This window comes from Salmo salar, chromosome 01 (genome assembly GCF_965601325.2).
Source record: "Salmo salar chromosome 01, fSalSal1, whole genome shotgun sequence".
In the NCBI taxonomy this organism is placed as follows: Eukaryota; Metazoa; Chordata; class Actinopteri; order Salmoniformes; family Salmonidae; genus Salmo; species Salmo salar.
This window is the reverse complement of record NC_138291.1, coordinates 153512080-153524440: the sequence shown is the minus strand read 5'-3', so window position 1 is coordinate 153524440 and position 12361 is coordinate 153512080. Positions and strand designations below refer to the sequence as shown.

Genomic DNA, 12361 nt, shown 5'->3' with positions numbered 1-12361 from the left:
TTCCCTCCCCCTTTTTTCTCAGTCCAACCCCTCTTCCTCTGTTGCCCTCCCAATCTCCTGCCCCCCTTCCATGCCTCCTCTCTCTCCCTTCCATGCCTCCTCTCTCTCTCTCTCTCTCTCTCTCTCTCTCTTCCTCTCTCTCTTTTTCTCTATCCCCCTGCCTCTCATTTCTCTGAGGCCTACTCTCTCTCTCCCTCTCTCTCTGTCTTTTCCTCTCTCCTTCCACTCTTTCTCTGTTGAGTTGTAGAGGGAGCTGCTCCCCCTCCCCCTCCCTCCTCTGATTGCCTGTCCACATGGTAATGAGCCGGGTCGGACCCAGGGGCCTGGAAGCAGGGGACTCGCTTGGTCCACCCGGCCCAGCCTGGACAACCGTTTGGGCAGCCTACACCACTGTCTTCATCCCTCTCAGCAGCAGTCTGTACAGCAGCAAGGCACTGCACTTTTTCCTTTGGGTGAGTGAGAACATTTACAGGAGAGAGGAAGAGAAGGAAGGATATTTAGACTGGAGGAAAGTCTTGTTGGGCCATTGAGGAGTTTCCATGTATATACATGTCTACTACCCGCAGCAGATGCATGTCGAGCTGTGTCAATATTTAACTATGGGGTTATGAGCAGAGTCAGAGAGAGATAACAAGTTGTCAAGTAGCTGAATGTTTGACAGTTCTGTTGTGTGTCTGTGGTTAATGAGTTGTTGAAGCTAGTGAACAGTGCTAGTGTGGGTTTGTATCAGGTTGTGTCTTGTTGATAACCTGTAAACTAGTTGGCATGTTGGCATGTTGTTGCTGTAGCAGTCGTATGGTAGTTTGTACTGTTTGGAGCTGCTGTGTAGACTAGCCCCATGCACATTATATAGAAATAAATCATGCCTCAGTATTGAAAATAGGAGATTGTTCAAACAAAGCTTGTCCCTGTATTGGATTTTGGTGATATTGTTTACATGCATGTGGCAACTCCCGCAATCCGTTTTATCACAGGGGACAATTTTAGAACTCATCATTGTAGTCTGTATAAAAATGTGAGATGGACCTCTGTCTGTAAGAAGAGAGCTGCATACTTGTTTATTTATTTACAAAGCGATCTTACAGAAACTCCCTTCATATGTAACTTCATTAATTAAGTTAAACCCATTCTCAGGAATGGATAACGCTAGAGAGCCTTTCAGTCTCCAGATTTTTGTGGAACAACCTGCTGAGTTTTATTTGTTTAACCTTTATTTAAACAGGGAGTCACATTGCGATTAAAAATATATTTTCCAAGAGAGCCCTGTGTACATTACAATAAAAACAATAATAAAACATACATATATATATATATATATATATATATATATATTATATATATATATATATATATATATATATACATATCTGTATATGTGTGTGTGTGTGTGTGTATGAAACAATATATTTCAGCACACAATAACAAATAAACATATTTAATAAAAGCAATCACATTCAACTACATAGAGGTCCTCAATCAATCATTTAAACAGCCTGACTGACACCAGAACATATAACTGCAGTGAACTCTGGGGCGGCAGGTAGCCCAGTGGTTAGAGTGTTGGGCCAGTAACCGAAAGGTTGCTGGATTGAATCCCCGAACTGACAAGATAAAAATCTGTCGTTCTGTCCCTGACCAAGGCAGTTAACCCACTGTTCCCTGGTAGGCCGTCATTGTAAATAAGAATTTGTTCTTAACTGACTTGCCTAGTTAAATAAAGGTTAAATAAAACATTCTAAATTAAGATGATATTGGACTTTGTGATTTTAGATAAGACGACATCATCAGTGTCATGCCGTTGTTGGTGTTGTATGCTTTGTCATTTTAACACTGGTGATGTTAGCCAGCTGGGACATGTACCCCCCCTCTCCCCTCTCTAACTTTTCTATCATTCCCCATGCACCCCCCTCTCCCCTCTCTAACTTTTCTATCATTCCCCATGCACCCCCCCCCCTCTCTACAGAGCTGCCCTGCCTGTGGCCCACCACACAAACACACAGCCTGACACTGGGTCACGCTTAATTCCAGCCACAAAACCCCCCACCCCTCCCCGTCTTTCTCTGCTCGCTCTCTCTTTCATCTCTCTTTCTCCTCTCCTCTGTCCTCTGTTTGCAGGTCCCATTCAACCCAGCAGGGCCAGAGCTGAAAGGGGAAATGTGTTTAGTATGCAGTGATGGCACAAGAGGTTTATCCTGGCTGGTTATAGTCCAGATCAGATAACAACAACAGTATCAGCACACTTTGACAATGCTGGTTGGTTTATGTCATTGGGAAATAGGCCTTTGTACAGATGGTTTTCCCAACAGTGATAGTGTATAGAGAGAGTGGATGACACATCAGGCGGCTGGATGCCAGGAATGGGGCCTGTGCTGTGGTACTGGAGGATAAGATGGTCAGCAGAACTCAATGCTGTCTGCCTGCCACTGGGACAGGACGGCCTGTTGGAGTGGCTACTGTTTACCCATTCTTAGGTCTCTGCACGGTTGCCATGGCGCCGGGCTGATTGCTCCTGTGAATATTGCTCTTCCTTTTGAGGTCGGGGAACAATTCTGGCACAATTGGCCCTGGGCCATTGTCTCAGGACAACATGTAGAGATGTAGCTTTTTGACCATCATAAATGTGACATGCAAGCCTAGCTAATACACAACATTTACCCTGAGATGATTGTAAATTAGGGACCCCTTTTTTGGGGCTCAGGATGAGTATAAGTTTGAGGAGCAAGCAGCAAGCATACAGAGTCGCCAAATGACTTCAGGTTAGTGACCAGAATTGCTGATCATAGTGAGATAGATGTTGACTCCCTCTTGCTCCAGCTGAAGCAGATGAAGGAGTTGGAACAGGAGAAGGACTCTCTGCTGGCTGGTCTGGACGTGGTGGAGCGGGCTAGAGAGTGGTACCAGACCCAGATCCACAATGTCACAGAGAGACAGAGACACGTGGGCCAGAGCAACCACTGCACGGTAAGGACTGTTCATTAGGCAGCAAACAGAAGAAAACAAACTGAAACAGGGAGGGACTACCTCCTGGACTTGTCCATTTTCATTTTAAAATGAATATGTCCCGAGGGCCTCCCAAGTGGCACAGCGGTCTAAGGCACTACATCACAGTGCTAGAGGCGTCACTACAGACCCGGGTTCCATCCCAGGTTGTATCACAACCGGCCGTGATCGGGAGTCCCATAGGACGACGCACAATTGGCCCAGCGTTGTCCGGGTGAGGGGAGGGTTTGGCCGGGGGGGCTTTACTTGGCTCATCGTGCTCTAGCGACTTGTTGTGGGAGGCCGGGCGCCTGCAGGCTGACCTCGGTCGTCAGTTGGACAGTGTTTCCTCTGACACATTGGGGTGGACGGCTTCTGGGTTAAGCGGGCGGGTGTTAAGAATCGTGGTTTAGCGGGTCAAGTTTCAGAGGACTCATGCCTACACCTTCGCCTCCCGAGCCCGTTGGGGAGTTGCAGCGATGAGACAAGATCGAAATTGTGGAGGGAAAAGGGAGTAAAAAAAAAATATTTATTTTTAAATGACAAGAAAAAAAATATGAATATGTCCTAATGAACATGACCCAGGTCATGTTACAGTATAATGCAGTACAATAGGTATGGATAATATATAAATGATCTGAAACTCTTCTTACTGTCTCTCTTTCTCTCTCCCACCAGGATTTCTTCACAGAATCCCAGAATCAAAGTCGCATGGATGTTCTGCTTCCTAAGCTGCAGGAAGCCAACCACTGCCTTAATGACCTCATTTCCTGCTCTGGAATGGTGAATATTGATGATTCACCTTGAAATAAGACATATTACCTGACTGTGTGTAACTCAGCCTCCTCACTGCCCTATGAGGAATGGTTGTCTCATATAATTGTGCAATTTCTAAGTTCAATTTCTAAGTTCAACGTTCGCCAGTAAGAGTTTTCCTCTTACTGGAATCCTCTCAGTGCCAATTATATGTTGAAAGTTCGTTCTATGTTTTAGACAGAGAGTATAGTCAACCCTAAACACTGGAGTCTTTACTGAAACATGGTAAATAATAGTGAATAATCTATTTATTTCTCTCTCTCCCTCTTAGCAGTCTTTCCCATTCTCTGGCACCCAGCCCACAGCGATCTCCTCCAGCTCCCAGCCTCCTGCGCCTGCCCCACCAGAAGCCATTCAGAGACTGAAGGACCAGAACCGCCTTCTCACCCAGGTAAACTGAAGATACTGTTAGATGTCAATTAAATGTACTGTATATACAGTATACTGTATATGTATCATTCACCACTGTCCCTCTATGATCGTCTAACCTCTACCTATCTCTTCTCTTCTCCCTGCTGCATCGAAGCTCTGTATGTACACTCCTTAAATGCACAATAAAAGCTTGTTTAAACTCTCTTCTCCCCGGTCCATGTCTCCCCTCCTCATTTCCTCCTCCACCACTCCTCCTCTCTCCATCCCTCCATCCCTATCTATGCCCCGGTGCAGGAGGTGACTGATAAGAGTGAGCGCATCACTCAGCTGGAGCAGGAGAAGTCTGCTCTGATCAAACAGCTGTTTGAGGCTCGCGCCCGGAGCACGCACGACAGCAGCACCATGGACTCCACCTTCATCTGAATACAGATAGATTATGCTATCTGACCCCCCACTCACAACAAGACAACTGTATCAGACTCAACTCACCACTCCTGGCATGATGGAAGCATCTTGAACTTTGACCCCCCACTTGACCACACCCTCTGGATCTCCCCAACTGACAACTCCACTTAAAATGGCCTGCACACTAATCTGGGCCGACCCCTCCTAGAGTAGAGGGACTCCCGAGTCCACCGTCCTCTGATACCATCAGCCTCACCCGCTGGGCAGAAAGCCTGGAACACCATAGTCTAACCATTCCTAACTGGGACCTGCCCAGGATTCTACTCTCTCTCCAAATACTCCAAGGATCTATTGTGATCCACTAGGATCCTACCTTATTGGACCAGACTTTACATTCACCCTCCCTTCCATCACAGTATAAGCTATGTGATTGGACATCATGAACTAAATCTAAAACCCTTACATGGAGTTCCTGGGTCCCTGACAATCACCATGACAACAGCTCCTGTACAAATGCATCAGTTGGAGGGATTCCATTGGACACACACCACACAAAATGTATTTATTTTATGAAACATTTATTCCAGATACTTTGATCTCAGTCACACTTTAGTAGATATTTATTTCCTTGTATTCCAATATATCCACTTGTGTATCTCAAACCTAGTTGAAATGGTTGGTATGATGAGAAGCTGGGCTCTCCTGACCTGGAAGAGCTTACTGGTTTGTAGAGAGCTTTTCCCATACCCGGGCGCCGAAGACGTGGATGTCGATTAAGGCAGCCCCCACGCGCACCTTTCTGATTCAGAGGGGTTGGGTTAATACATTCAGTTGGACAACTGACTCGGTATCACCCCTTTCCCTTAGGAGGACAACATGACTGTATAGTATCTCATTTACTGTTTCTCACTCTTTGTACCCTTTAAGTGAGCCAAATACACATGATGTGAAGCACTAGTATATATAGTCTATTATAAAATGGGTGGTTCAAGCCCTGAATGCTGATTGGCTGACAGTTGTGGTATATCAGACCGTATACCAGGGGTATGACGAAACATTTATTTGTACTGCTCTAATTACATTGGGTACCAGTTTATAATAGCAACAAGACACCTCGGGGGTTGGTGGTATATGGCCAATATACCATGGCTAAGGGCTGTGTCCAGGCACTCCGCGTTGCGTCATGCTTAAGAACAGCCCTTAGCCGTGGTATATTGACAATATACCACACCACCTCTGGCCTTGTTGCTTAATTACCCATCATCTTAGGAGTAGAACAGAAGAGCAGCATGTAAATGTTGTTTTGTTTCCCTTAATGGGAATGTATTGAGAGCACTAGAAAAGTGACACATGTCCTACAAGCCAAGGAGACCTAGTAGAGGAGAGGGTAGGAGAGAAGTTTGCATGTAGAAGAGACTTGAAGATGAGAAGGATTGGTATTTATTGAATGTGTTTGAGCCCTGGTCCCTGGTGGCAGAGGGACCACTGGAACGGGACAGGGTTCAGAGAAGAGTAATGTTGGATTGGCTAGTGGGGAAAAACGACTCCTCCTTGGTTGATAGACTTCTAATGTAATGTAATGTAATGTGCTGTAATGATTCATGCGAGACTGGCTTCATAGACACCTTCCTACAGAGGTGTCTCAGAGCCTTTGTGTCAAAAATGAGTAATGCCATGTTAGTACAGGATGAACAGAATGTGCTTTGTGAGACCTGGTTTGCTGAGAGGTTAAAACCAAGCATAGGTACTGCTGCTCTTTCAATGCTGTGCTCATAAAGGTCCCACCAAACCAGAATCTAAACCAGTGGCCTCAGAAACCACGTAGTCAACTGGGCCCATTCAATCTTGAATCCTCTTACATTTCTAATTGAGAAGATGTTTTTTAGTGGCAGTAATTGCTATTTAACGCAGCTATGTGATGATTTTGCAATGCAACTCTTATTAGGTACTGTTGTGATGTCTGCATATAAATACTCTCTGCTGTGACTGACTGCCTAGCTGTCTCTCCTGTTTGATTGGATGTCTTTGGCCTTGTGATTATCTTGCTTCACATTGTATGTTAGTCAATGCCACCCTATCCTTTCCTCTTTCTATTGAAGTATTCCCACTTAACAGTAAAATAAACATGACCATATGGTGCCAATAAGGTCTTATAATCAGTCCCCTTTTCATTTATCTTGTAGTGTTTCACCTTGGGTTCACTTTGGCTTCGCTCTTCTATTCCTTTGTATTACAGGGTCAATCCAGATGGTGGTCATCAGTAGTAGAGGGTTTTGAAGATTTGATATATTGCCTCTTGCTGCACAACGTTGAGTTGATTTAGAAAGCGGTCACCTCTATTCAGGGAGATGTTATAGGATGTCGACTGAAAAGCTGTTGGGTGCAGGTGTCTTCAAGTCATGTTTTACATGGCACAGTTGGGAGCTTAGACCTTTCATATTACTCCTCAATGAATATTCCAACCTCTTTTCCAGCACGGCAAACATTTAGAAAATGAAGTAAAATAGAAAGAATACTTACTTTGGTTAAACAAATGTTTATATGGACAGAACACTGGGAAAAGATGACACATTGCTATTAATATTTGATTGAGTTGTCAGAAAACATGAATTCAATTCTAAATCAACCAAACCTTGTTGTTGATTTGTGGTTGGAACCTGGGTTAAATTTAGAAATCGGAAACATCTGTCAAAGAGCCATGACGATGCAATGTTTACATTATGGGAACAATGTAGTCTCAACCAGTGCGGGGTGTCTATGGAAAATCTAGGATCTTAGAACTGCTGGTACACAAATGTCTGGATGAGAATGTATGTCAGTGAGGAAGAGAACAGGTATTCCATGAGATGTAATAGGGCTCATGTGTTTCTCCTGCATGGTGGAGAGAATGAGGCCAGGTTGTGTAAGCTTTGTCTAGAGAGAGACTGACTGATGCATCTACATCTGATACACTTTGATCCCCTTCTATTGTATAACTCCTTGTGTCTGTTGCTTGTTAATAGCACCATTAAATAATCCCACACATATACACGACCACTGACAGATGATGACTGTTTTTGCTTCCAATTTATTCTCATCAAATATAAAAGTCACTACTGCCAAGATGATGGACAGGTTGAGATGAATAACCTTTGATGGTGTGTTATTGTAACAGGAGGGATGGACAGACACACAGTGTAACTAACCAGAAGATCTACCATGCTTAATGATCTGTCTAGCAATAAGAATATCTATATAGTCAACTCTCAGATAGAGATCTTTGTATCTTCTCTGTTGAGAGATAATACATGTGGCTTCTCTGACAGTTCAATGACACCAATTGTAGTTGAGTAGTGGGATCTTGCCTCACAGATAACCATCACATTAGGAAATGCCCTACTACGTTTTCACAGTATGACATAGTTCATCCAATATTCATGTTGTACCCTTGGATTTTATTAGGTCAGATCCAGTGGAGGAGATTTTAATAAGGAATGTAATTCTGTTTGTCCTGGGCATACAATTCTCAGGAAAAACTTGATTGAATTGGTGTAATGTCTTTCCAAAGTTTTAGAAACGGTGAGACAGCGGGGTTTATTCATTAGAGACATTAGTTTAAAATGTATTATATATGTAATAACTATAAGCAAATGAACAATGCCCTTATGACATTCCCATTTTTTATTACACTACATTTCACCAGCTTGAAAGGCAACAACAACAACCATGAACATTCCTAATTAATTACGATTATCTTAGAGTCCACTGATTCCACTTGAAGCATGAATTCCCACTAATTAAAAGGGCACCCAAAGCAGCAACAACTAACCATGTTGAGTCAGAGACTCCAAGGGCAGTTTTCCTCTGCTGTTCATCTCTCTCTCAGAGACTAACTAAACAGAATGGCAATGGTATCCCAGGGGCATCATGTCGTCTGCATGACTGACTGCTGCATGGTGGGGGTCGTGACTTTTACACAACGTTCTGTCTGGGATAGGAGAAGCATGAAAACAATGTCTGGCATTATGTGTTCTTCAATTATGTGATTTCAGGTTGTCAATTTTCTCTGAGATACTTGCAAGAGAAGGGGATTTAACTCAACTAAATGGCATCTCTTTTAAACCTATCAGTTTCATTGCTGTCATTTTCATCAAAATTGGCAATCTAATGAGACATTTCCTGAAACTGATAACTGAAATTTCATTAAACAAAATCAGAGTGGAATAATGAAAATGTATATGATATTTGAATGTGGGGACATTTAAATGAACTTTGGTTAGATGTTTTGTCTGCTGATAAAAACAGAACCCAGTCTTGTGGCTGCAGGTGGAGCTCAGAGCCCCGGCTGAAAGTCACGTGTCTGGGAGTCTTCCCTTAAACGACCACAATATATCCTGTATGAACATAGAACTAATGTAGACACAACCTTGGATTCAGTCACGATGAACAAACCTGGGTTGTCTTTCGACAGATGCTGTGGCGAGTTGTAACCATTTACCACGATAAACACACAAAGTTATACAGAAGTTATAACCAAACTCACCCAAACAAATGACAGAAACAAATCAGACATACAAATTAGTAAAGGAATCAGGTGAATCCTTCTGGACTGGATCCAGTTGAGTTGATTGACTGTCATTGTATGAAAAGTTTATTCAAATACTTTAAAGATAACCACCAATATGTGGCATCATAGTGAAGTGTCATTTAATTCTAATTTATAATTGAAAAAAGCGTCATACATTTGTGTAGATGTCGTTATTCCTCTATGTTACGGTTCTTCCATAATCGTATGAAAATGAAGAAAGAACAATCTGTGCTCTGTAATTTGAGAGGTCATCTGAAAGGTCAAATGAACTCTTTATGAGATCAGTTTCTGACATTAAGAGTAGGCTATTAGGAGCTATTCTATACATCTGTACAGATAACAGGCCAAACAGCACATGCAGGCTATGCATCATCAAGGAGCCTTTTTCGCCAATGAAGCCACACACAAAATCCTCACTGCCAATGTACTGTGTACACCACTGACAGTCATCACGGCTCACGGATCACAAAATAATGCATGTCATGCCCATGTAACAGATTACCCTTTGTTACACTGAATTTCAGAAGTGATCTTCTGGATTGTTACATCAGTTGTTTACCACCAAATTTCCGTCAGGCTCCAATGGCGTATTGCATCATTGCCAATCAGTGTGAATGGCAATGGCTTCTCACGACATATTCTCCAAACCAACCAATGGCTTCGCACGACATATTCTCCAAACCAACCAATGGAACCACACCTCTCTTTAAATGTATTATTATTACCATATTTATTATACTATAATTGTTTAATAAATGACAAAACCGTACTGTTACATAGTGTTTTAGCCATGCAAATGGCTTAGTGATGTGTGTACAGTGAGTTAACGGCTAAGCGTGCTATGGATGCCAGGGGAAACATTTCCCAGGTTTCCACACCCTTATCTTCATGTGGTGATTGGATCGTCAGGATCCCCGTAGTGTTGGGTCATCGGTGAGGGGGTGTTCTCTACACCTTATTTTGAGGTGTGGGCTCAGTCCATACTCACACACTCACAGATGAACACAGATGAAGAACTAAGGAGGATGAGCAACAGTGCAGACACCACAGTGGAGACACCATACAGTGGAGACGCCATACAGTGGAGACACCACAGTGGAGACACCGTTCACTGCAACACAGAGCTGAACCAGCTGAAGACATACTGTTCCTGCAAACCAAAAGCCCTGTAACCTACCGGTAAGTCTGTTTCTTTATTTTGCATAGACTGGGAGGTTCTCTCCATTCAAATGTTTTATTACCAAAAGCCATGTAACATACCAGTAAGTCTGTCTCTTTGTTTTGTATATACTGGGAGTTTCTGTCCAATCAAATATTTTCATAAACCATCAATAGGCTTCTTATCAGTCGAGCTCCAGCTCAGGTGTCCAGAATGAAGACTATTTTTAGAAATAGGATATCTTGTCCAACAAAATAACCAAATATTTAAATTATATTGTCAAGCATAGTATATGAGTCTGGGCTTTAGCTACCGTATATAGGAATATCTCCTAGGAAAGAGAGTACATACTGCATGGAGTCATGGCAAGACTCAGTCTTTATTACGTGCCTAGAAACTAAAACGGGATGTACTCACAGTTTATGTTTAAACAGTGGTACATATTACAAACATGTGGCAAGGGGAATTATTCAATATCAGACAACTAGATTCTGGAATTAGGTAACATGATTTCTTTTTTAAGACAGATATTAAGTCATGTTGATGTTCTTCAGTGGGTAAAGAGAAAAATGAAGATGCTACAGGAAAGGTTGTTTTATTACAAAGCATGATCAATGATATGTCAAAGTGTCCAATTAGCTGTTAAAGAAGTTGTGCTAAATCTGACAAGTTTGTATTATTTGTTTGTCCAGATATAGAGTTCTTGTCCGGTGTCCCCTGAGTCTCCCACTAGTCCAGTCATCATGGAGGTGTTCTTCAACTCGTCTTTGCTCTTCATCTCACACAGACCATTAAACTCCAGCATAAGGGACAAGACTGTATATGAGCAGTGTGACGGCATGCCAGCTGTGCTTCTCTTCTACCTGGTGCTGCAGTTCATCAACATGTTCTTGGGGATCCCAGCCAACGTCATTGTGCTGTGGCTCCTGCACAAGAACAAGAGTGACTCCACCACCTCGGACATCTTCATCCTGCACCTGGCCATCCTGGACACCTTCTTCTGCCTCATCCCCCCTCTGGAGCTGGCCAACATCGTCTACCTGACCACCAGCAGCACCTGGTACGTGCTGCGCTTCTTCTACGGCGTCAAGGACTCCTCTCCGCTCTTCCTGTCCTGCATCTGCCTGGACCGCTACATGGCCGTGCTCCACCCAATCACCTTCACAGAGCTCAAGGACCGCAGCCACCGGCCCATGCTTGCCGCCGTCATGTGGATTGTCACGCTGGCCTACTCCACCGCCAAGTGCGTGGGCAACATCGTGAACTTTGACAAGGTCTTCACAGTCATGATCCTGGCAGCATTCACCTTCATGGTATTCTGTAATGTCGCCATCCTATGGGCCCTGAGGCAGTCTGGGCCGGGCCGTGACGAGATGCACCCTGTCAAGAAGAGAGCCTTTAAAATGGTCCTCATCATATTGGCAATCATTGTTTTTAACTACTTCCCTCCCGTGGCTCTGTTCCCCTTCCAGCAATACTTCTCCCCAGATGTATTCCAGTGCTACATCCACTACATTGCCTTTGGCTTCATGGACATTAGCAGCAGTATCCAACCTGTGCTTTACCTGTCAAAAGAGAAAATACTACCACAGAAACCTGGCTGCTGCTGTACCAGAAATACAGCCAACTCAGGATGATCCCTCAACACACATACTGTACAGGTAGAAGTCTGGTTATTATGGTGGGAAGTAGTTTTGGTCCAAAACTGACAATGTCAGGTATTGATGAGGACACAAGATGTAGGTAGACTACCAGTAGACAACTATTCTCAGATTTAAGGTGAAACAAAATTAGCATATGGGCAAAATGTTTTTTTTTTTACTTCCTTTATATCTTTGTTTTTACTTACTTCATACTGCATATATGGGGATGGAAATGCCTTCGAGAAAGTAAGCCTGTCTAGAAAGTAAATGCAATAAAATGTTGAGCATACTCAGTTCTTTTGACATGTGGGCTAATGTGTTTGTATGCGGATGTTATTTCATATGTTATTTCTGTTGTATTAAAGGTGTGTAATGAATTAGTAACAAAAATATTAACACATACTGCATTATGTCTTAGAG

General features: G+C 43.2%; 2 protein-coding genes across 3 annotated transcripts in view; both read left to right on the top strand.

The window, feature by feature from the left end:
• Window positions 1-7605, top strand: part of LOC106566787 (suppressor APC domain-containing protein 2) — a 29140-nt gene extending 21535 nt beyond the window's left edge. Inside the window, exons 3-6 of one of the 2 annotated variants that reach the window (XM_014135188.3) lie at window positions 2815-2961; window positions 3658-3762; window positions 4070-4186; window positions 4462-7605. In XM_014135188.3, coding sequence (XP_013990663.1) covers window positions 2815-2961; window positions 3658-3762; window positions 4070-4186; window positions 4462-4590 — 498 coding nt within the window. In that variant the 3' untranslated portion in view covers window positions 4591-7605. Of the gene's footprint in view, window positions 1-2814; window positions 2962-3657; window positions 3763-4066; window positions 4187-4461 lie in introns of both variants that reach the window. The other variant, XM_014135178.3, reaches the window with a different exon arrangement.
• A 3400-nt stretch (window positions 7606-11005) lies between these two features.
• hcar2 (hydroxycarboxylic acid receptor 2-) lies at window positions 11006-12021 on the top strand. The gene has a single exon (XM_045691339.2). It carries the CDS (start codon window positions 11042-11044, stop codon window positions 11933-11935), a length of 894 nt encoding a protein of 297 aa, XP_045547295.1. The 5' UTR covers window positions 11006-11041; the 3' UTR covers window positions 11936-12021.
• The last annotated feature ends 340 nt before the right edge of the window (window positions 12022-12361 follow it).

Coding starts and splice junctions, on each gene's coding strand:
- hcar2 (XM_045691339.2), top strand. CDS start 11,042: ATGGAGGTGTTCTTCAACTCGTCTTTGCTCTTCATCTCACACAGACCA.